Source organism: Sinocyclocheilus anshuiensis, unplaced genomic scaffold (genome assembly GCF_001515605.1).
Source record: "Sinocyclocheilus anshuiensis isolate Anshui unplaced genomic scaffold, SAMN03320099.WGS_v1.1 scaffold1003, whole genome shotgun sequence".
Taxonomy (NCBI): Eukaryota; Metazoa; Chordata; class Actinopteri; order Cypriniformes; family Cyprinidae; genus Sinocyclocheilus; species Sinocyclocheilus anshuiensis.
The window spans coordinates 1,347,642-1,374,302 of record NW_015542495.1 but is presented as its reverse complement, the minus strand read 5'-3'; the positions used below and the strand labels follow the sequence as shown (position 1 = coordinate 1,374,302).

Sequence of the window (26,661 nt, the reverse complement as noted above, 5' to 3'; positions counted from 1 at the left end):
ACAAATAAACATAAAAAAGCTTTAATATCCATAAATAACTAAATAAATGAATAGATTGCTATCCAGTGAAAAATAATTATTTGAATAAATGCTGAAGTTTACATACTCATACAAAGTGAATTAAACTCTCTTCTTGTGGAAAAATGGTATTGCTTGTAATACAAAAGAGATTTGTAAAACCTCTTCAAGGTGAAGCTTGTGTTTAAATTTCTTGTGCATTATGTGAGATATTTGTGGTATTTATGTATATGTTATTTGTGTTTTTGCTGTTGGAGTATATAGTATGTATAATTATATGGTTGCCTTATACTTCGATTTATATGGTGTGGTATACGGTGATGTATGTGTTTGTATATTTTGTTTGGCATCTGTAGGTGTGCATTTGTTAGCACATCTGATTTACGATGTGCTGACAGTGGAAGTGCCCGAGGGAGTTCGAGGAGTAGCACAATGACTGGTTCTACGAGTGCCATGTCACACACACATACACACAATACTGTAGTCAGGAGCAGATCAGAACTTGTCACAGGCCACTGATAGATTCCACTGCAGATTGAGAGGCGTCAGTCTGCAGCAGATACACAAGCCGTGAACTCTCTGCCCACTGTTAATGGCCTGGATGACCTTACTCTGTGACCTAACCAGGCACGACGTGACAGGCTTCCAGCAACAAGTAATATGTCTATTCATGCTGAAAGCAAAAATGCAGTGTGACGACTTACAATCACAGATCAGAGAACTGATTGACTGATTGACTTGATTTAATTTGCTATTGCACAGATACAGCTCGCAAAGATAGCTACTTAAGCAATATACTTTTAAATTGCATATTTAAATTTTTTATTATATTTTATTTAAATTTTGCTTCAACTTTTCGAGTGTGATTCAACTTATTATACTCTCTGTGCAATTTCCACCACAGCCAACCTGGACCTACTTTATCCAAGTGACTCTATATTTAAACTCTGTCCTAAAACTTCTTTACGCAGACTTACTGTGACATATGGCTCTCGGTTTGATCTCGGCTGCTAAAATCGTTGGGTCAGAGTCCAGAACTAGCTTTATTCTAACAGTAGACCAGTGGTCACTTGACAGATGCGCACTAATAAGTTGGTAACACTTTAGTATAGGGACCAATTCTCACTATTAAAGTTGCTATTATTAACATATTGGCTATATATTCTGCATGACCATGTTCTACATCCCTAATCCTACCCAATACCTAAACTTAACAACTACCTTACTAACTATTAATAAGCAGCAAATGAGGAGTTTATTGAGGCAAAAGTCGTAGTTAATGGTTTGTTAATAGCAAGAATTGGACCTTAAAATAAAGTGTGACCAATACGTTTCATCTTTGTCCAGTGTCTGTGTCTTACTGTTCCTCTTTACTTTACCACATTATCCAATGAATGACCAGTATTGATTTTACAGGTAAGCTCAGCCCAAATGTGTGAGTGAAAGTCATCTCTAGAATGACAGAACTCTGGTGTAAAATAAGGGAAGAGTTTATTCTATTTATATCAGCAGTTAGAGTAGAAGGGTAGTGCTGTTACCCGAGATATACAGCAGAGTCATGCAAACATTTCCTGTTTTAAAACTGGAAACCTGTTACTGTAATCAAATCATGTGGTAGTGAGTAAAATAACTAACCTACTAACCTAACCACAGAGTATCTCAGGCTCAGACGGCAGACTGCCCACAGTCTGCTCAATGATCGTCTGAAGCATATTCCAAACACAAAGTTTGCAGGTTAGTGAGATCAAATCTTTTGTTTGGGAGCCTTAGCATCAAGGTAAATAGATCCAAAAGTGCAATCATTCATTCTGCTGTGAGTTCTATCTGTAAAATTATCAGTTCTTATAACTTTAGAATGGACAGAAAGTTGATACACATTTTCTTCAGTTTCTTTTTTCTGTACAACAATTTATTATAAATAAACTATAAATAAAAATTACATTTTTAATAATAAGTGTGCAAAGAATGCTGATTAATAACAATAAAAAAATGTAATAATTAGTGCTGTCAAACGATTAATCGTGATTAATCGCATCCAAAATACAAGTTTTTGTTTACATAATATATGTGTGTGTACTATGTATATTTATTATGTATACATAAATACACACACATGCATGTACTGTATATATTTAAGGAAACATTTATATATTAAATACATTTATATATTAAATATATTGATATATGATATAATTTATATGAATATAAATATATACATGTAAATGCATGTAAATATTTTTACAAATATATGCTGTATGTGTGTGTATTTATATATACATCATAAATATAAACAGTACACATACATATATTATGTAAACAAAAACTTTTATTTTGGATGTGATTAATTGCGATTAATCATTTGACAGCACTAGTAATAATGATGATGATGATGATAATTACTTGTAGTAGTAATATTGTATATTTTTTAATAATTATTATTATTATCCTAATATGGAGAGAGCGAAATTAAATATATTTTATTAATTCTCATTAAAATATTATACTAATTAATATGTTTTTTTATAATACAGGTCTGTTATTGTGATACTAATTTATTTAAGATAAACAGCACAGTAAATAAAACAAAAGTGTTTTTGATCAATTTATATGTCAGTCAGACAGTCTATGTTGCTAGTTCTTGAGAAACTGGACCAGACTTTTTGTTAAACACTTTAAAAACAAGTGGAAAATTCCGCCAGTGCACTGAAGTAAGACAAAATACACTTATATTCAAGATACAGTGCATTAAAACTTAAAGAACTTAATGTCTTTGCAGTATTGCTTCTGAAGTACATTTAGCTTGTTTCAAGGATTTTATATACATTACTGGAAGCAAGCAAAAAAAAAAAAAAGTAATTAAAAACTTGTATTTCCTGTAAGGTGTGTGTGTGTTAATATTTATTTATTTTATTTTTATTGTTATTTATTTGTTATTTATTTTTGTTTTATGTTTTGTAGTACTAGGCCATAAGGTTGCCAGGTTATAAACCAGCTAACTGTGAGCTCTTTAACTACTGTCACCAGTGACCTGTGACACCTGGTTTTAGGAAGGAGAATGCATCAGTTTCCTGTGCAGTGACCTCCTGACCTTTGACACTTCACCTCTCAGAGGGACCTTACTGTCAACCCTGCCCTTGACTACAGAAGGACAATTTCATTGTTTCATTGTATATTTTCTGATTAGCAACATATGAGCTTTTTATTCGCAACAGGTTGTACTTAAATACAGACTGACCCTTGAGACAACACCGATTGAAGCTGGAAAGAGCTTTTTTACCAAACATCCATCGAAATGGCCATCTCTCTTCCCTTGAGATAAGTAGCAGCAATCAGAGGAGCTCAAGAGCTCTTCAGCGAGAGAGACTCAAAACACACTGCACTGGTGCCACTTATCATCCCAAGCCGATAACACAGGAATACACTAATGTGCAAAATGGCTATTGTTGATGTCTGAGGCATTCTTAAGCATAAGCTCATTAGCCTCCACATATTGCTGCTGTCTTTGCCTGCACCGTTCGAGTAAATACACAAGTGATTGCTAATGGAAAGGATGATAGATGTAGCTGGTTCACATTTTGCCCACTGCACCCTCGAAGTGTTTGCGCAAGCCACGGTAACCATGGTAATGAGTGGGCATAAGTGCTTCCTCATTAGAAATGTGCAGAACTACATGTCAGTTCTGTTAGCACAATCATTCACTGACAAAAACAACCTCACTAAAGAGAAGCCTAGCAAAAAACAAAATTCTATAGCTTAAAAGAGACTCGTTTGGCCTTGCAGTGCGAGTCTATTACTGCTGTCCACTCTCCTCTGGATATACACTATAATTAGCTCACATCTCAATGAAACAAGGTTATTCTATACATGTCTGCATTAGACTGTCACTTCTATTTCTGCCACCTTGAGAAAAATGTGTGCCTGCTGAGTTCAGTATGAAGCATACTTTATACAGATACATGAATGGAAACACTTCTAGCTACGCAGGTTTGATTTCACACACCTTACGTTCAGAAATGTGTCAGCATACATTATGTAATTCAAGTTAGCATTTCCATAAACTCAGTTGGTCCCAGTTAGTTCACCCAAAAATGTTAATTCTGTCATCATTTACTCAAACCTCATGTATTCTTTGGATTTGGAAAATGTCTCATATTCCATAGGCTATAGCTTTGGACCAGCATGAGGGTGAGTAAATGATGACAGAATTTTCCTTTTTACACTAAAAAATGCTGGGTTAAATACAGCCCAGCGCTGGGTAAAATATGGACAAACCCAGCGATTGGGTTGTTTTCAACCAACAGTTGGGTTAAATGTTTAACCCAACCTTCTGGGCAGTAACCCAACCGCTGGGTCAAAACAACCCAATCTCTGGGTTTGTCCATATTTTACCTAGCGCTGGGTTGTATTTAACCCAGCATTTTTTAGAGTGTAGGTAAACTATCCCTTTAAACTGACAAAATGTTTATACCTTGCTAGCTAGACACTTGAGGGTAACTCTATAGCTCTCTTGAGTACTGAGGTTTGTTACTGTTACAGCTCATACTAAAGGGATGTTCACACAAAGAATGTTTACGACACATTACAGAACTATATTGTTGGAATCACATTCAGTATGTTTTTTTCCAGCTGATGAATGATGACAATATTCACAGCCGATCAGAATTGTAACTGTATGGCTTAACTGTACTGCATGCTTATAATAAACAGAATATCATTGTGCGTTAGTGTACACTAATATATTTATTGTTATAGTAAGTTGCCTTTATGGCTTTCATTCTTGGTGTGTACAAGCCTTATCACAAGAAGTGTGTTCCTTGGGACTACACGTTTGCAATAGCCCATAATTTGTGTTTACATACTTGCATAGAGTATGTTTCTGATCTTAGCGTAGCAGGCTTTACTAACATTCTTTTGTGTTACAAAGTATACTTCACTTTTTAGGAGTAGGCTAGCATATGGATACGATTGAACACATTGCTTTTCAAAAGTATACTCCATTTGACAGCGTGCGTGAATGCAGGCAGTCGACACATGCATTCTGTAAAGTTTCATCTTTGTCCAGTGACTGTGCTATTTTTCTCTAGACGTTATGGCTGATAAAAACATCTTTGCACTCTTCAATACTATCTCATAATCCCCTCAAACAAGTGATTGTCAGTGTGGACTTCTGTTTTTGTTGCAGTCTCTGGTATTTTGTTGTTGTTTTTTCATTTGTTTAATTTCTTTTCTACTGTGAAACAACGACCTGGGCCAGTGTTGCCACCTTGTGGAACAACTGATTGGGAAACAAACTCAGTGTGCATGTGCGACCTGGGCGTACAAAGTAAGCTTGGTTACAAAAATTCACGTCCACGTAAAAACAGAAATATACTTCGCATACTTTGTGCACGCAAGTTGCACATGCTCAATTATTTTTTTTGCAGTAATTAGTTTGTCCACAAGATGGCAACAATGCTTCAGGGGCGTTGATTCACAAGGTGGTCGGAGAAAAACTGCATAAATGGAAGAGACCGAAATGTGTGCAAGTTACAGCAGCAACTAATGCCTAAATAGATGAGAGATTGTGTGAAGAGGTTAGAAATCTTTGATATGTATGAATGTAGTAAACAGATATGTACAGTATATACCCCACAAGTTGTCGTAATGTGCATGTGTCAACCGCCTGAGTATGTGTAGACATCAAATGGAGTATACTTTGAAAGGCTATGCGTAAAAAAACAGTATGCTTTATAGTTCAGAGGCTTCTTCAGAACGATGACTATATCGCAGCTTCAATCAAAGTACACATGGAACGTTGCAAGCCAATTAAAGACTATTTGGGTGGCAGTGTTTATTTAGTCTCTAGAGACTGTCATTAATTGTACTGTAGCTTTAAATGCTGTTAAGTGAAGAAAGGGACCCTATTTCTGGCCTGGGTTAAGACTCAGCTGTTGTCTGAGTGGGGATCAACGCTTGATCACTCATTCACTCATGTTCTAGTGTTCCCTTGGCCTCTGAGGTCATTTTGGCAAAGGCCTAGCCAGTGAGATAGCAGTTAGCACTGATGGCTCCATACAGATTAGCTGAATAGCATACATGGCACGTCTGGCTGGTGATCTTCAGCAGCACTTCAACTTCAAGCAAGATGCAGAGTTACCCTCTGCAATATGTGCTTACCATCATTTTGTCAAGTTGGAAATATTACTCAGTTCTTGTTGGTCGTAAAATAATATCTTAATAATATCTTATTTATCAAACAGATTTTAGTAGGCCTCACTCAGCAACTGGCTCTCTTGTCTCTGTACTCTTATAGTTGTTGTTGTTGTTTAAAAAACACCATAGCGAAAATCTGAACGGCTGTTTGAAAACGTAAATATTGTTTGACTTACTTTCTTCTCCATAATATGTGAGTTAGAAACAAAAGTTATACAGCTCTACTTTGTGTACCATACTAACTGGGGTAACCTCTGTATTTCTGCTTTTCCATAAGCGCCACCTACTGTCCGAAAGTGAATTTTCAGTTTCATTCAACCTATGTGCCATTTTCTATGCATTGGTCTGTACAGACAAATCACATGCTTAAAATTAGATTACATTTTCATGCCCAACATTTGTGTTGGTGTGAATAGGCCTTTACAGTTCTTTTCCAAACCCTTAAGGTATTTTCACACCCAAATTCCATTCATTTTAATAGGATCCCATGCAATGATGAAAGATGGGTCAAATATTTCTTCACACAAATTCCTCACACAAGCTTAAATTTGTTGTGTGATTTTGCCATGTTTACCAACAAAGAGCTGCTTGGTTTTAAAAATGACTCACATCACTGCACTGAAGACAACAGAAAACGGACACAAAATTTTGCTAATGTCGCCATATCTTGTTGCAAGGTTCTCAAAACATGGCAACATTAGGATGTATTTCACTCAGAAACATATCCCAGTCTAAAAGTGAGATGTTTCAAATATGAGAAGACAACCCAGACTGAATCGAAGTGACTTGAGGAACTTGAGCCAAAAATGCACATAAACAAATGGACAGCTGAACTCACAGCTGCAATGTCGTGACATTTCCAGATCAGGATGCTAATATTAGTGAGAAGCAGAACTTTCAGTAACTGAACAAAGCTTACACATACATACAGTGATCAGCTGATATATGCGTATTTCCATGTCTATATGACTAACACACTTGCCCAAGAAACTTCAACAGTATATGAAACCATGAATAATTGTATGAATTGTATGCAACCACAAGTCAATATTACATCAGAAGTGAACTTTGCACATTATGTGGCAGCTTCTTCTTTTAGAAGAGCTACTAATGTTTGGGTTGATTGGAAATGGATTAGTAAATGTAACATCGAATTCCCATTTTCCACAAGTTGGTGTGATTCTTTAGCGTCTTCATGAAATATCTGCAACATATTTTGGTTAAAATTTCTCAATGGTCATGTAAAAAAACACCTTTTTACCTTGTCAAAAACAGCTCTGTTCACATCGACCCATTTCGGTGCATGTCTCTTCAAATGTTAATGAGCTATTGCTCACCCCACCCCTCTCCTCAGTTTTTTTTGTGTGTGTGTGTGTGTGTGTGTGTGTGTGTGTGTGTGTGTGTGTGTGTGTGTGTGTGTGTGTGTGTGTGTGTGTGTGTGTGTGTGTGTGTGTGTGTGTGTGTGTGTGTGTGTGTGTGTGTGTGTGTGTGTGTGTGTGTGTGTGTGTGTGTGTGTGTGTGTGTGTGTGTGTGTGTGTGTGTGTGTGTGTGTGTGTGTGTGTGTGTGTGTGTGTGTGTGTGTGTGTGTGTGCGTGTATTCGGTGGCACATTACCATAAAAAGAAAAAAAACGAATCTACTGTGTCTTCAGTGGCTCTGATGTCAGGAGAAAATGAACTCTTATGTTCACTTTTATATAAAACTACAAAACATCTGCATTGCTTACATGACATTGTTGTCGCTACAGCTGCTCGAGCGTGGAGAAAATGGCGGACAGCGTACAATTGCCTGAGGGTGGAAATATGCTAATACTGGACAGTTAGCAATCGTGGGTGGGGCCTGAGCATTATGACATCATACTGCTCAGAAAATCAACTTTAACTACCTTTAACACTATTATCCTATTTGATACTGTAAAGCTGCTTTGACACAATCTGTATTGTTAAAAGCTCTATATAAATAAAGGTGACTTGACTTGACTTAGGTTTAGCGCCGGTTTGGTTAGAGTTTTGACCACTTCTTTAGCTGGTCAGGCTGTTCTTAGCTGGTCAGGCTGGGGGATCAGCTGACCAACCAGCAAAACCTGCTGAACACCAGCTTGACAGGCTGGGAGACCAACTTGACCAACTCAAACCAGCTATACCCAGCTAAAATTAGCTAGGATCTGCCAACCAGCATCGGCTGGTTTTAGCTGTTTTTTTTTTTCTCCAGCAGGGAGGACATTGCTACCAGCTATACCCAGCTAAAATTAGCTAGGATCTGCCAACCAGCATCGGCTGGTTTTAGCTGTTTTTTTTTTCTCCAGCAGGGAGGACATTGCTACGTGGTTGCTAGTGTGTTCTTAGCATGTTGTTGTTAGCAATTTGCTACAAGATTCCTAGAGGGTGACAGGTGGTTTGGTGGTTGCTAAGGCATTGCTTGGTTATTGCTAGAGTGCTCTGGGTTGGTGTTAATCTGTTGCTGTATGTTTCAGGTAATCTGGGTGTAGTGCTTGCTAGGACATTGCTAGGTGCTTACTAAAGCATTGCTTGGTGATTGCTAAAGTTTTCTGGGTCTTGTGTTAGCGTGTTGCTATATCTTCCTTGGGTGTTCTGGGTGTTGTGGTTTTTTAGGACATTGCTATGGGATTTCTAGGGTTTTGGATGGTTGTTAAGTTATTGCTGGTGGTTGATAGGGTGTTCTTAGTGGTTTTTAGCATGTTGTTATTGTGTTTTACTAAGGCATTGTTGGGTGGCTGCTAGATCATTCTGGGTGTCGTTGATATGTTGCTATGTGTTTCCTAGGGTGATCTGGCTGTAGTGGTTGCTATGACATTGCTAAATTGCTAGGTTGCTAATAGGTTTGGTTTGTTCTAGTGGATTTCTGAGTATGGAGTGATTGCAAAAGAGCTCAGGTTTCTTTGATATTCTGGTCCCATATGGTTCTCTCTTCAGTGGAAGCTGTTTTTTTCATTTGTTTTATCGTCTGCCAGATGAAAATTCTAAGTTCAACTGACCCTTCGTAAAGACCTGCCCCCCTTCTTTACTGTTGCTATGTCTGACAAGCCATGCCACTCTCATGTCACACATCATGTTCTCACGCAGTGAAAAATACATTGTGGAGTAAAGAGAAAAATGACAACGCGCTGACAGACAAGACAGAGCAGGTTACTTCTGGTATGAAACAAAGTCTCAGCCTTCAAATGTTGTCATTTTTAAGGAATTTAATTTATTAAAACATCAAACACTGTTTTGTGGTTCTTCAATGTGTCGTGACAGATCACTGAAGCGCCTCAGTTCAAGTGAAGCGATCATCTCTTCTACTATACTAGTTATAGCATGAAATAAACATGAATGAACATCAGATGGTATTTTATTTCAGCTGTGGAAAGACGTCAATACACACCATTTTTCAAGTCCACGTTACGTTATCTACTCTCCTGTCTGGTTTGTTTGCCTGACAAAAATGGCAGATTCTGCATTATGATTGGTCAGATCGTGTCAGTCAAACTCCCTGTGAAGGGTCAATTGCACCGTCATGGCACACAAGCCACATGATTTGATGTAGCATTTGAGTCTGTTACAGAAACGGTGTGTGGTGAGTTAGAGGTTGAAGTGTAACAGAGTTAGTAGAAGTTACAATAATAATAGTGGCCTTTGCTTTAGCCATCACCACTCGTAAAAGCCTTGGTACATGGCCATGTGGATCCCACAACAGCAGCAAACCTCCGCCACACTGAAGTGCATTTTATTAGGCTTTACAGTCAATCAGTAGAGGAATGTTTTTGAGAAAACTCCATTACACTCCAAATACACCATCAAACAATGTTTACCCTCGACAGAAACAGTTACAGAGTCTTATCTAAGTGACAGAGAGGTGAGTGGAGAACGCAGCTGCCTGCTAAACAAAGAGCGATGAGACTGTCTTTCCGATGCAGTCAGGTTTTTAAAGCTGTGTTAGAATTAGAAAGAGAGTTTTCCATTCAGCCAAACATATATTCATGACTCTGGTACTAAAACTAGGCAATACTATTCAAAAGTTTGGAGTCTGTTTTGTTTTTTTTTAAGAAATTAATATTGTTCACTAAGGGTGCATGACATTTTTCAAAAGTGGCAGTGATGACATTTATAATGGACTTCTCTTTCAAATAAATGCTGTTCTTTTGAACCTTAAACGAATCCTGAAAAAAAAAACCTTGGTTTCCACAAAATATTTGGCAACAAAACTGTTTTCAACATTGATAATAATTAATGTTTCTTGAGCGTCAAATTAGCATATTAGTATGATTTCTGAAAGACCATGTAACACTGAAGACTGGCGACGTGGCTGCCGCAACAGCTATTTTAAATTATTATTATGTTTCACAATATTTTTACTGTATTTATTTATATCTTCACAACCTCAGAGCTTAACAACCTTGTTTTGCAAACAACTCTTTTTATACACCAATGTGGAGAAACCTGGAAATATCTGGGAATTTTAAAATGATGATTTCCAGACCTGAAAAGTTGATCAAATTAATAAAATTAAAGAAATTAATAAAATCTTGCATGTCATTATTTTTTTCATAGTTTCTGCATTTATATTTATTATGCTCTGTCCAATAATATTTCATCTCTGTGTTACATTGCATTGAAAAAAAAAAATGTAACTTACAGTATCTTGCTTGACCAGTTAGAGACAATGACATGCCACTAATCCCTGCCTATTTTAGGATTCACATTTTCAGGCTAATCTTGTTTTCAAGTAATATAATTACATAAATACTGTTCTAATCTAATTCTCAGAATTCTCAGATTGTCAATTAATTTTCATCCCTTGAACTTTGTTTGTGTGGATTATATTTAAATGTTTTCATCACACTTTTTGATCGCTTGTTCCTATCAAACAATGAAACCACATGATCACACATTTGCCACATTTGACAAAACCACAGTAGTGGCATTTTCAGAATGAAAGAGTCAATGTATTAGGCATGGAAATGTGGAAGTCATGGAAATTCATTGATCAAAACTAGTGAAAACCCTGGGAGATGTGCATTATAGTGGCTTGCTTTGCTGGTCTGTGTTGTCAGTTCGACTAATTTTGTGAGTCAACACACCAGTAAACAATCAAATCCAGTGCACAGACAGTGTTTGTACTGTTCTACTAGTTACACATCAGGCCTACTCCCAGCTTAATAGGCCAATTACGTAATTACAGTTCACATATTCGCAAGGTTATACACCCAAACAACTGCATCAGGAGAAGAATGGGGAGATGGGGAGATGTAGTTGTGTCACATGACAGTCAATATGACCAATGTTATACAATTGTTTGCATGGTTATAGAGAAACCTCAGGTTCAAAATGAGATGAAACATCAAGGGATGGACTCACCATGGATAAAGGGATAGTTCACCCAAAAATGAAATTTATGTCATTAATTACTCCACCTCGTGTCTTTTCAAACCCGTAAGACCTTCATTCTTCTTCGGAACACAAGTTAAAACATTTTTGATGAAATCCGAGAGCTTTCTGACCCTGCATTGACAGCAACGCAACTACCACGTTCAAGACCCAGAAAGATGTAGTCTAGTAATGATCTGATTTGGGAAGTATTACAAATCATAAATACTGATATGCAACCTAAAGCCAGGGACACACTTAACGACTAAATGAATCATTCTAAGACTGAACTGAAAAAACTTAAGATTTTAAATGCTGACTGTAAACACCAACTGAGGATAGTTTGAGTTCACAATGAGCTCCCCTATTACTCACACTGTGAGGGTCACAGTATGAGGATCGTTTGAACTCACAATGTTTTCATATACTACTCACACCGTGAGGATCACAGTATGAGGATCGTGTGAACTCACAATGATTTCACCTATTACTCACACCGTGAGGATCACAGTATGAGGATCGTGTGAACTCACAATGATTTCACCTATTACTCACACCGTGAGGATCACAGTATGAGGATCGTGTGATGTCACTGTGATCATCGCATGATCTCACGTGTTGACTGGGGTAGTAAGGACATCGTTAAAAAGTCCATGTGACATCAGTGGTAAATAGATAAATAAATAAAAGGATGGGTTGAAATTTTTGTATTAATTATACCACAAATGCCGCTAAATGAGTTTGTATTGAAACTTGAATGCTCCCTTAAATCAGGACTCATGGATAAGAATGGAGGATGGCGAAGGCTGGCAGATCGTGTACACAGATGGATATCAAAGTTCTCCACCTGCTCAACAGCAGAGGCCAATTCCCCTCATTGTGTGGTTAAAATTTGCTGGATTGTTCTTTTGATCGACGGTTTATTGGAAACAATGAGATAGTTTGTTGTATAATAAAAAACTTTGCTTTGGCTTTACTGTTAAGCTGTAGGAATGATCTAATGACTAAAAAATGTGAGCCTTTTTATGAGTAACAATCTTTGACTTTAACCTGTTTGTCTGAGTTTGTTCAAATTTCATATACGGATATTGCATTATGGATAATTTATATTAAATTCAAATGACTGACATCACAGGCATGATTCCTCATGGTTCTCGAATAGCCAGTTGATTTTGGTGCACCAGTAAATAATGGACCTGACGTGTCCAGCACCCAGTGAGAGTGTTTCTGGCCCAGAGATGATTTTCTAATCAACTATGATGATCCACACACACACACACACACACACACACACACACAGAGACTTGCCAGCAGCTGATTCATGCACTGATTGCATTGCAATCCATTAAAGTAAGACTCCTGTCTTGAAAAGTCCAAATGAAAACACAGCAGCAAAGAAAATCTCTGGTAACACTTTCGATTAGGGAACACATATTCATTATTATTTTCCCTCAATAAACTCCTATTGAAAGTGAAAGTGAAATTTAATTTGCTGCTCATTGATAGTAAGTTAGTCATAGTAGTTATGTTTGGTTAAGGGATCTAGAATATTTAACACATATTTACAAATTTTTTTACACATTTTCCCTCTAATTAGACATCATGCCTGTACCATAATAAACCAAGACATAAATTTTACGCTATTCTCAATCGTTGCACGAATCCGTGATGACGTACATACTTGGATCGTCTCCCACTTAAATTAGTTGGGCAATTACATTGACACTTCTTGCACTTCAAGTCATAAAGCTCATCATGGTGATTATAGTTAGTAAGAGAGATGGAAAACATCTGAAATAGCCTGCCAGTTACCTGCAACCTGCACAAACCACACATACATGGGCCTGTGCCAACAATAACGCACCACAGTGCCAAAAGAAAAATAACACTCTTTACTGGCCCGGTAGAGCAGGACCACCCCAGTCAAAAGGTTCCTGTCAGCTCAATTACCCAGATGAGGATACTTTTAGAAGCCTTCAAGGGGTACAATTAGCTTTTTAAGTAGTCAGTTTTTTCCTGTTTCTGTTAATCATCTGCTTTTTAAGTAGTCAGTAATTTCTGTTATCACAATCTAACAAACTTTTTCCACAAAAGCGAAGTTCTCCCCATGATATATAAAAAGATAAAAAAATGTAAAAAAATCCATAAAAGAAAGTAAAAACGATGATAATTTGAATCTGTGGGGACATTAAATATGACAGAAGTAGAATACAATAGAAAGCAGTTTTGATATTGCAATCTGTACCTTCACAATACACCATAAATATTTAATATGAATATCATCTTTTTACTTTCTGAACATATGCTCAAAAAGGATCAAAAATAAATTCAAATATCCAAATAATTGATAGATTATACTGATTATTTGTTATGAATGCACTAGTAATAATAATAATTTCAGTTTGTATTAGTATTTTCTTCAGTGCGTAACTTGCAACTGAAAGTGTGTTATAAACATATTTAATATAAAAACAAGATGAATTAAATTAATACTGACAATAAAACCATAAAATGCAAAAACGCACAAAAACGTGCACGCACGCACGCACACACACACACACACACACACACGTTCTATGTATATGGCTCAGTGGTAGAGCATTGCGTTAGCAGCGCAAAGGTTGTGGGTTCGATTCCCAGGGAACACACATACTGGTAAAAAATGTATATATATATTCGCTGGTTAATTATAGGCTTTTATTAAACGTTTGCTCACTGTATTGCATCACTGTATTCTTTGGAGTACCATATAAATACCATAGTATATTAATATAATAATAATTCAGTTCCATAGTGCCATGATATTGCCATCACTGTACAAAAAAAAAAAAAAAAAAAAAAAAAAAAAAGAATAAAAGTGCTTCTGAATAAAAGCACTAAGTCTGAGGAACATATCTGCACATGTAAACATTAACAAGCAAGAAAATTAACACATGGTGGGCATATGCTTCACTTCACTTCGTTTGTCATTGCTATGTAATATTTCTGTCCTATATGAGTGCATTAAAATATTGCATAAATCACAGCTCATATGAATGGAAGAGCTCACTCTTATTAACTGCAGGGGTTTCCATTTCAGTCGTAAAGGCGTTTTAAAGGTCCGAGTTAATGAACAAACATATTTTGGTGCATTTCCAACCCCTGCAATTACTTTTGCATATACAAATCCATTTTTTTGTTTGCATGTAGTAAGATACTCTAATATAGCTCAGCAAAAACACATCTTTTATTTATTTATTTTTTTTATTTAATCTCATATTTAATACTATATGCTTTCACTTTCCCATGTTCCATGTCTACCCTAAACAACACCGTTGTATGTAGTCAACTGCTGTTGTGCATTTTCTCTCTGCTGCCCCATAAAGATGACGTTATGCTGCAGATCCGGGGCTGACGTCGCTCGCTCTCGCGATATTTCGGCGTCAAGCAGGTTCTGAGCCTAACCCCCCTCCCGCGCTGTCCCCTCCCACGCCCCAGCGCGCTGTGTCGGGATAGTGGCAGTATAAAGTATATCGTCCATCCGAGACAGATAAGAAGCGCCAGGCTAGAGGGGATGAAGATGGCGGACGCCAAGCAGAAAAGGAACGAACAGTTGAAGCGCTGGATAGGCTCGGAGACGGATCTCGAGCCGCCCGTCCTGAAGAAGAAGAAGACGAAGGTGAAGTTCGACGATGGCGCCGTGTTTCTGGCCGCCTGCTCCAGCGGCGACACGGAGGAGGTGCTGCGAATGCTCGACCGCTGCGCGGACATCAACTACGCCAATGTAGACGGACTCACCGCGCTGCACCAGGTGAGTTAAGAGCGGCTCAGCGGCGGCTGGTGTGCACAGATCCGTGTCTCAGGACGGTTTGCTGGCTGGCTGTGTTTACTCAGCCAGGCACCACCACCACCATCATCATCATCACCATCTTCGTCGGGCCGTTTTGCGGAACCACGTAGCCGCTGAAGCTAATCGGGCTCTGATTGAAACGGATATTAGCTTTTTATGCGCACTGTGCTGGATCAATGAAGCCGGAATAATTGTATTTGTGTGTAAATGAGTTTGTGAAGGCAGGAAGAGGACTGCCTGACTGATTCTCGGGTGTGTGTGTGTGTGTTAGCTGATGGTTAGCCTGTTAGCCTCTAAATGTTAGTAGATATAACGTTACAGCACAATAACAGTTGAATCTGTTTATAAACTCATCGGGTGAATGTGCATGGGTTTTGTTATGTATGGAATCACGGAGCAGACTCGTAAATGTGTTTTGATCCGCTGGTCACCATTGAAATTACGTTGTTAAAGTGCATAGCAACCAGTTAGCACGGCTGTGTATTTTGAAATAGGCTAAGTTAACGTTACCTAGTTGACACGTATGTTGCGTTTGAGATTATTGACTGAAAATGTGGCATTTATGGGGGAAGATTCCGTGTAATATGGTTTCTGTGTGGCAGGGTGAATTATTATATAAAACGAGACGACGAGCGAGCGCGAAAAAGGTCAAAGTCGCGCAGTTTATAACGAATAATAAGTTCGAAAAACTAAAATGCTGTCATAATATACTCTTTCATGTTGTAACAAACCCGTATGACTGATTTACTCGTGTGAAACTTCAAAGATGATATTATTTGGCAGAATGACCGCTCCAGTCACCATTCACTTTCAAAGCGTCTTTTTCATACAATGGCGACTTGCGCTGTCAGTTCTCAAAATAATTCTTGTCATCCACATTGGCGATCCACATGAGAAAGTAAGTCAGTACGTTTCGAAACATAATGAATTCAAGTAAATCCTGACACAATTTTCCATACATTTTTTAGTGAACTGTCGCTTTAAGACGTAGTTTCCTTGGCTTGATTGTAAACATCCGTGAAAGATGTCACTTTAGTTTAGTTTTTCCATTAATAATCGCTTAACGCGCTAATGGTTTTTTGCAAAAAAAAGTATGTGTGGCAAAGATAGAAGTGTGGTTGCAAGCGGAGGAAATTTCTGTCAATTTATCAATTGAATTTGTCTAGGAAAATAGGAAAGGTAGTATAAAACTACATTTTGTGCTTAATATTGTGTTTCATATTTAGATTTCTATTTAAGCAACATTTTTGGGCATCATAGACACAATAAACATGTTTATTCAGATGTTAAGGGTAAAACATTGCAAAGCTTATTGTGTAATTCAAAGTCAAAGAGCATTAAAGTAACTGTTCTAGATGTCACAAAAGTCTACTCTATAAGTATCATGCAATTTGAACTGGAAAAAGTGGCTTTTGACATTGAAAACCGTAATATCTAAAGCCCTGCAATGAGTCTTCTGGGTTTGATGTGGCTGTAAGTGACTGCAGGAGGTTGTCTGTACAGGCTCATGCATTTAAAATCACTTGCCTTTTTTTGGGCCGGTGTTCAGACAGGGGGAGGAAAGAATTTGGATGCAGCTCTTGAGACCTAACCATGACTGGAGAGGCTCCTTTCTCTATTGGGTCTGCTGTGTGTGTTTATGTATGTGGGCATGTGAGGGAATGGAGAGTTTTAGCATGTGACCAGCAGGCAGTGAGTTCATAGCGAATGGCATTTGCTTTTAAACTCGTTATAAAAGACGCACAGGTTGAGTTGTGCTGGAGGCATTTGGTATATAAATTAATATGTACATCTTCTACTAGCTCTCGAAATTGTGCTTGGTTTGATGATTGCATCAAGAAATGAGAATTTGCGTTTTCACAAAAAATGGGTCACAGGTCTGTTCTAGCAAGTGGAATTGGTTGCAACTAACAGTATAGTTGTATGTAGTTTGTTGGATGGCTTATAAAATATCTAACTTTTCAAGTAGAAGAGAAGATGCTTTCTGCATTTTGTGGCTGGCATCAAATCTATGCGTTGATTCAGTCTCTTCTGCAGCAAATTCACTTGGTGATGTGACTGATATAATATTTATTTAGTTTTTTTTCATGTGTTCACTTAGTTAATTGCATTTTTCAAGTAGTTTAGCGTTTACAAAATTTGCAATTCTTTCATTATGCCTATGTCATATTAATAATGTTATATTACATATTTTTACAGCATTCAGTTTCAGATTATAAGGAAGGAAATAGGTTTATGATGATGACGCTGTTCCACAAGCTGGGTCTAAATTGAGCTGAACTTGTAGCCTACATCTGTGCATTATCAATACATCGATGTGGGTGGAGGCATTTATCAAAAGACATAATAATATGATGTATTGATGCAAAATGTAAAAAAAAAAAAAAAAAAGTATCTTTTTAGTATAACTATACATTTGTATATTTAAAAATCTGAAAGATAGGCTATACTAAAGGACTTGTTTGACTATTATAAAAATAAGTCAAATATTTGATAACTTCTCTGTGATAACCTCACAAACTTTATTCGTTTTTTTTTTTTTTTTTATGCGTTGTGTAAAAATGTGTTAGGCACAGTTTGTCATTACATATCTCAGTGATGAGCTGTCATCTGACAATTTGATATTGATATTGATATATTAATATCACATATTCTCATATGTGGCTTGTTTGCTTTTCCATTTTTTTATTATGAAAACTGAAGTGTATTTTTTTTAAGTTGTTGTTGTGGATGTACCATTTACATTTACTAGAGAAACCTGAGGATTTAACAAGCGGCTTGGCTGGTTGTTGCTCAGTTGTTTCGCTAGTACGGAATGATTAATTACACTTTTATTGCGTTCCCCTGTTTAAATGCACGAGAGTGTTGCACTGCAGGCCTTTGAATCGAACAATTGCCCTTTTATTTTTGTAACTTTAGACTTGCCAATCCTCAGCTTCACTTTAGAGATATATAAGATTGGAGTCACGTGGTTTATATGTTTATTTAGACGTCAATATGTCAGCAAAAGTTGGTTCAGGCAGTGTTTTGGTCACCCCAGCATAACCCTAATTTCACACGCAGGCTCTAGGAGGAGGAAATAGACAGCTGCATCCCCTATGTAGTGTAGTTTACTCACGGCAATGTTTTGACTGAGCTACAATTAGGTTTTATTGTTTTTACTCGCGCAAAATGTTGTATTTACTGCTCATTTTCATATTAATTGCAGAACTTAATGCTTTGTAGAAGATTAAAAGCATGTGACTCATGCTTGAAGGTAGCACTGGGACCTGATTGGGATCATGCGATTCGTCCCCATTCGGGACAGTTTCACCGCATCTGTGCTGCAACAGGTAGTGACCTCACTTTCAGCGCACTGCTGTGTTTATCCAGGGAGGGACATGGTGTGCTGGTTCCAGTGACTGTAGTAGCAGTATGGCTAGGGTTATAAATATCATGTGCAGACTGGCTTGCAGGCAAGTGCAAGAACGCTAACTTTAGCACCCAGTCAACCCACATTCTGCGCTGCTCAATCTCATAGTTAAGAAACCTGGCGTGGGCTTCTGTTGTCTGTTCTTTACTCATGTTGTGCGGATTGATGTTTCAAATCGAAAGTCACTCACTTTGTCAGAGCCATGGCATAGTTGGTAGTGCATGTGCTCATGTTTGAATCAGTTTTGCGTCATGTTGTGATCTTCTTCCTTTTTTGCCTCAATTTCATGTGCTTCTCAACTGTTACAAATGCAGAAAATGCTTTTTAAAAATGACTAGAAATTGTCCATAAATGAGTGAACATCGCAAAGCCCATTGAGAACATGTCCAGGTAACTCTTCACCCCCAAACTCTTCAAGTAATTTTGCACAAAGAAAATGAAGGCTATTTTTACAGCCACTGCAAAAATAAAAATAGATTTATATAATTGTGTACATAAATGTAATATTAATAGTAAATTTGCGTAAAGATTATGTGAATGCTGTTTTTTTTACAATTGCTTTTGCATTATTTCCGTAATATATTTATATTTTTAATAAGTTGTATAGCAAAGTATACTTTAATTAAGGCTATTTTTTCAACCTTTGATTTATGACATTATTTCCATATTATAATTTTAAAATGTAGCTTATGAAGTTATTTACAAATAAGTTTTTCTGCATCAATGCGGTGATTTAATAGATGTTAAAAAGGTCCTTAAAATATATATACATTTAATAAAAAAAAAAAAAGTTTATAATCTCTAACTATATTCAAACACATTTTGCATAAAAAAGGCTATAGGGCTAGTTTTTTTTTTTAGCAAATGGCTGCAATATAACAAAGAGTGAAAAATTTAAGGGGGTCTGAATACTTTCCGTACCCACTGTGTATATAAAAATAAAGTGATTTATAACAAACTATTTGGAGTGCTTTTAAACTATTTATTTAGAACAAAGTAAATTAGTATTTATGCTTGTAATCATGTTTAATAAAAAATATTTTGGGGTGAAATGTGACCCAGTTTGACATATTCTCATGAAATTTTCCCATATAGGAGTGATGACAGAAATATGGTGTGTCTTTCATGTATATAATCATTCCAGTTAAGCAGAAAATGGTTAGATTTATCTATTGGCTCAACAACTTGGAGGCAGTATGCAAATAGAGGCGAGAAACAGATTACGCCCGAGGCCTGAAGCGTTGGTGTCTGCAAGACTGTTCCTTAATGTTTTCCAAGGATGAGTGTTTCATAACGGCAGTATCTTTCAAATTAAAGGTTTACATGCACATAATCTATTCGACCTGGTGTGTAGGCACAGCCCGGCGGCAGCCTTGTAGTCTGAGACGTGTCATTTATGGCACAGGTGGAATCTCCTGCAGTGCTGTCATCGGTGAGGTCAGAGTTTAGGTAGGTTTCAGTAAGAAGGTAGGTGAAGATATGTGGTTGTATGTCGGGTGGGAAGGGTTGTGGCTGTGTCGTCCTGTGCCTGTATTCCTGTCATGTCTCTCTTTGGAAACCAGGGCAGACCCAGAATTCCACAGCTGTCACTTACGCCCCCAGCCAAAACAGCCTCCACCTCCACAGTCATAATGTTTTACTCACAAACAGAGGCACATGATGAGGCATAATTAAGCAGCTCATTAGGCAAACAACAATGCATTTCTCTCGTTCATTAGTTTTTTTTAATGTGTCATTCTGTAATAGATGTGCCAGACTTCATATTGTTGCATGAGTCTATAGTTTTTTCTCTTAAACAATAGTTTCAGCAGTGTTATGAAGAGGTGATGCATAGAGATGGCATGATAATTTGTGAGTTGATCTGACAGCGTTCAGGAAGCGAAGCAGCAGCTCAAGGAAATTGTGCCACTTCAGATGAAATTGCACGTCTTAGACTGTGCGATTTGATTACATTTCTGTCGTTGTGTTCACCCAAAAATGAAAATTCTGTCATTGACTGACCTCATGTCTTTCCCACCCCCGTACGACTTTTGTTCTACTGACAAAACTCAAACGTAGAATTTTTGTACACAGTAAGCAGTCTATAACAATAAGTCTTCATGAGAAAAGTATCAATGGCTATGTCTACTAGGGCTGTGTATCATCAGCAAAGTCACGATACGATACGTATCACGATACAGAGGCCACGATACGATACGTATCACTATACATGACTGCACTGAATTTCACCTCAGCAGAATTTAGAAAAACAGCTGTTTATTAAACACTGCTTACTATAGTGCCATTTCTAACTATTGGCAGAGCAGACAGTTGACCTCTGCATTATGAAGGGCCTCCATAACTGTACCACAGTACAATATAGGTAATGCATATGTTTCATGTTTACATTGTGCACTCCCCACCAGGTACAATATTCTGATTGTTTGTATCTTGTTTTTAAGCCCATAAATAATAATGTACTAGTTCTAATAAATGTATATTGTAATGTACTCATTCTAATATATTTAAAAAATAATTTACATTGCTGGTAGGTTATCATTGCACAAATTAACACACTCTACGATAAAAAAAAAAAAAAAATTAGAAGCGTTCTAAACTAACGCGCTGTCTTCTGTATCTAACGCACACACGCTCAAGGCTGATTTATACTCGACGCGTCCGCAAGTTCGCTTAGGTGCGTGCGGCAAATATGACATCATCGCGGTGTTGGCGGAAGTTCGCTTTGAGTGCGCATGACGTCGTTTCGCGTGGTGGTGTGCACGACATTTTTTGTAACTTTCCACGCAGCTCCGCTTCCAAAGATGCACACACTTAGCAGATATTTCCGTATTGCGCAAGTGTAAAGCTCTGTTTTGGGGATTACGTCTCTTTATATCAGGCAACCCAGTTGAAGTTTATTCAACTTTAATTCAGTTCAATCCCATTCAACTTTATTCCGTTGAAGTTTATTTCACTTAGGAACATTCATTCACGGATTTGCGCTACTGTCTTCACACACAGACGAAACTTACTAGAGAAGTGTGACATAATATACCTCTGTAAATAAATACAATATAAATTCACGTCTCGCGCACTTTAATGCCCTTTGAATGTAACGTGTACATTCCCTTGGAACTGGAATCATGGCGGAATTTCATGTGAAGTCCGCTTCGCAGGGCACTTACGGTCGAATAAGACCACGCTTGAATGCTGCTGCCTGAACAAGAGACCTCCTTACTGAAGGGAAAGTGTTGACTGGTGTCACTATCTCGCGAACGCGCCGGTGGATCTCCACCAAATTCGGGGATCCCTTCAGCTCGAGGAGCCCTCTCGAAAGCCACCCTCTGCGCGTCGGTAGCCCCCCGGGATCGCTTGATTAGTCGGCGCCGGACCGCGAATTTAACCACCCATAACTCCCGAACCTATCGTGGCTATCGAAGCGGGGGTGGTCTCATTCGAAAGCGGGCCTCTAGACTTGCACTCGATTCGAGTGTAACACGCGGGTTATGAGTTATGAGACTCACAACCTTTGGGTTATGAGTCTGACTCTCTAACCATTAGGCCACTTTTCCATAGACATAAGCTTTAAAGCGTTTCATCAAGGTCGCCAGTAGCAAACAATAGAGCGCGCTCTGCTGGACAAACTAAGTAATTACACCATTTCAAGCGTTTTATCTGCGTTATATGTTCTGTAAAAAAAATTTTCATATCGGCGGCATATTCGCCGATACCGATATTATCGGCAAAACGATATATCGGTCGGGCTCTAATTCTGAGATCTTCCGAAAGCATCGCAATTCTCTCTGAAATCAATTCTGAGCTTAGATTTTAACAGCAGATGACGCTCTAATCTAGTTTATATCCGCACACTCAAAAGCTCATGAAGAAGAGCGCTGAAGAGCTCTTCGTTCGGCTGAGTCATGTAATTTCACCTCGGCTCAGAATGCTTTTATGACACTAGATTAATGTAAACACAGTTCACTGTGAAGACCCTTGTAGTTCGCTTCAACCTTTTCAAATTTTATGAATGATTATTTTAGGTTCAAGTGTGTGTGTAAGGATTTGGAAACAAGCTAAACAATGTTTCTAAAGCGTGCAGCGCCATCTGCTGTTCAAAACTAAGCTCAGAATCGATTCGAGAGAGAATCACGATGCATTTGGAAAATCTCAGAATTGATGCTGAATCATTTCTCGATTCGAGAAGCATCGATTTATTTTCCCAGCCCTAGTGTTTACATGAACGCTAAATAAAGTGATCGGGTTGATGTGCGTGTTTACCTATGTCACAAGCTTCAAATCGGAATTGATTATTTTAACATGCGCACACTGCACAAATCTATAGAGTTTCCCAATGTTTGCACTAGTGTTGTCAAAAGACCCGGTATTTCGGTACCAAGTCGGTACTAAAAAAATGAAACCGTTACGGTACCAGGTTTTTTTAAGTACCGGTGGTACCGAGTACCTGGTCAACCCGGTTCTTGATGCGCTATCCGAAATCTATCCTCTTCTAGTGTTGCCAAGTCCGCGGTTTTCCCGCGGAATTGGGCTGCTTATCCTGAAACACACCAGCAAACCCTAAAACAGACAACAGTTTACAGATGTTTTTCAGCGGCAGCAGAACTATGACTAAACTTTTGGGTGAAACTTGTTTAAACTTGTGTTGAAAAACTTGAAACAATTGGCATTGGATGGCATTGGTTTTGTACATTTAATTTTTGTTTAACGTTATTAATAAAAATGTTGTTCAATTAGCATGTTTTTGTGTTTTGCTTTGGTACCGAAATTGGTACAGAGAACCGTGGATTTTCACTGGTATCGGTACCGAATACTGAAATTTTGGTACCGTGACAACACTAGTTTGCACATAATAACCACTCTCCTACACTGTTTCTTTTTTGTTTTAAACAGCATAATTAATCTTTATCCATTTCTGGATAAATATTTATCCATTTCGGTGCGTCATTACGCTATTTCTACGTCATTGCACATGCACAGTGATTTCAGTTTCGATTTTCAATCCGATCAAGCGTTTACATGCACTCTCAATTGTATTTGAAAAGGAATAAACCACCCCTTTCAATCCGGTTGAAGTTTCATTCAGATCGAGCTCAGTCCGATTACAAATGGATTATTTGGTTGCATGCAAACGTAGCCAGTGTTTGATTTGTGAGCGAATCAATCTGATATTTGAATGAATGGATCTGATTAACAAAACCGGTTTAAATGATTTGTTCATGAATCAGATTGATATGTTCAACTCACGCAATGTGATTTATCAGTAAATAATATGTTCCTCAAACAAATCTATAATATTAGTTTAGAAAAAATGCACTGCATCTGAATATGCCCACTTCCCTATATAGTAGGCGACAAACATTATGTGAAATGAGTAGTATGTTCAAATTCAAATGCTGCTTTCTGAGGTGTACATCCTTTGGAGACTTTACAACCTCTGACACCACAGGAATTGAGTTGAGATGTATAGAACATACTTTTTTTTTTATGTTCTTGAAGTTTGTTTGATGATGAACGCAGAAGCTACTTGGTATGCAGTTTCAGATGCATACTTTGTAATAAGTGCAAGTGTCATTTAGACTACTTTGATTCCTCTGTAGACTTTAGCATTGTTATTTGAAAGTTCTTTTTTTGTGGTAGAAAGAAAGGCATATGGGTTTGTAACAACATGAGTGGGTGTAAATAATTTTCATTTTCGGGTGAACTATTCTTTTAACGTCTCTGTCATCGCTCATAGTCATAGTACTGCAACATGATTATCTCAGCATGCATTGTGAATCCTGAGATACCCAGCTGTGTCTTAAGCCGCCCAGTTGGTGTGTCAGAGCTGATATCTGGTGTAGATACTCAAAGAAACACTCCTCAGGATTCTTCTTTTTGTTGTGGACCTTTGTAAGGTCTTGTTTTATTCTATATATTGTGAGTCAGCATGGACAGCCCAGTCATTCTTGCGTAGCTGTAATAGATGTGAGTGATTCAAAACGATCAAAACTAAAGAGAATTTGTGTTGTTTATTTAATCTCATTTGAATCTTATTGGAGAATCGTCATCGTCGAATTTGCCAGCTTTTGCCAAGTTTATTTAGTTTATTTAGTATGCCTAGATAAACATGTTTGTTTGTTTTCCCCAGAACTCCATGAGGTCACACTCATTTTCACATGAGGCATCAAAAAGCGGATTATTTTGGACCCTGGCTGTCAGTTTCACAAGTTATATACTTCTTAAAAAATGTTTAAATCCCTGAAAACCATATTGTAAAAGAAAGATTTAACAGAGGAATTTGCGGGATGCTACATATCACCTGATCTGAGCAGGAGATGCTTTGCATCAGGGCCTGAAATCTAAAACCAGGTCAAGGTAATTTGGACTTAAATTGGCCTTAAATTAGCCTGCGTTCCTGGGAAACAGGGAGATGTGTTCATTACCCGTTCTCTAAAAGGAGTTAAGGGCTCATCCCTTATGAAAACTTAACATTTCAACCCCAATTTCTAACACTAGAGCTGTGCAATATTGTGATATTGATTTCATTTTGCTTTATGTCTTAAAGTGATTATCAAATTGTGAACTGTGATATTTTTTTATTTTATTTATTTATTTATTTTTATTTATTGAATAAATGTGTGCTGGTTTCAGCGTGAAACCATTGTTTCGCTCTTTATTTAGCAATATTTTCCAGGACAATAGTATTATTACAATATTCTTCTTATTTTGTTTAATATAGCCTATTTTTAAATAGCAATCACCACTATACGGAGTAGGTCAAAAACATTGTCAATGGAGACTTTGAAACTTAAGTGGAAAGAGATTTTTTTAACAACTCTGTTCACTTTATGGTGGCAAAAAGAGCTTTGAGTTGGTTCTTGTAAATAGTAAACTCAAGTGTGAACAACCAGATTTTATAGGTTTTTCCTAAATCGTTTTTAGGGATCATTTTTGTTAGAGATCGACTGATATATCGATTTACCGATATTTTTCCCGATATTTAAGCATTTTACAATAATCGTTAGATGTATTACATAAATGCCTGATATGCAGTTTATGCAGCTTGGCTCGAAGAAATAGAGACGAACTCACGTAAAATAATCCGTTAAGTCCTGTCCAAATAAAGACGTAACTTTGCGTGAATTAAAAAATATGCAGCCATGAATGGGCGCATGTTGGAAATAAAAGTGCTGAATTTAATTCGCTCTCTGTTGTCTATATGCTCATCCTCTCATGAAGGCGGAGTCACGTAGGCTAAGATAATCCGTCAAGTCCTCTCCCAATAAAGACGTAACTTTGCATTAATTAAATAATACAGCCATAAAGCGCTGAATTGAATTCTCTCTCTGTTGTATATTTGCTCATCATTAGTCTCGTGAAGCCGCTTTCATATTGCTGTTCACTCACCGGGTTAATGCTCAGGAAATGCTCCAGCACGGCCACCGCATGTAACTTTTAACAAAATTCACTTGTTTAAAACACCACTAAATTGTATTAACATTTACTATATAATCATTAATTCGCGACTAAACATCTAAATAAATACATCTCTATGGAAACTAATTTAAAATATCGGTTCTGCATATCGGTTATCGGGCACATAAACACGCAAATAATTGGTATCGGTTATAAAATATCAATATCGGTCGATCACTAATTTTTGGTCACACTTTAGTTTAGGGACCTGTTCTCACTGTTAACTAACTATTTACTACAACTTTTGCCTCAAACTCCTAATTTGTTGCTTATTAATAGTAAGGTAGCCTAGTTGTTAAGTAGGGCTGGACGATAAATCGAAATGGAATCGAGATCGCGGTTCGACTGAAGCTACGATTGTTATGCGTATCTTTCAGTGAAGCACGGTTCTGT

At 37.5% G+C, this 26,661-nt stretch overlaps 1 protein-coding gene across 1 annotated transcript in view; it reads left to right on the top strand.

Annotated features, from left to right (window-relative positions):
* The first annotated feature begins 14,862 nt into the window (after positions 1–14,862).
* Positions 14,863–26,661, top strand: part of ppp1r12a (protein phosphatase 1, regulatory subunit 12A) — a 109,146-nt gene continuing 97,347 nt past the window's right edge. The window contains exon 1 of the mRNA XM_016493751.1: positions 14,863–15,365. Coding sequence (XP_016349237.1) covers positions 15,129–15,365 — 237 coding nt within the window. The 5' untranslated portion in view covers positions 14,863–15,128. The remainder of the gene's footprint in view (positions 15,366–26,661) is intronic.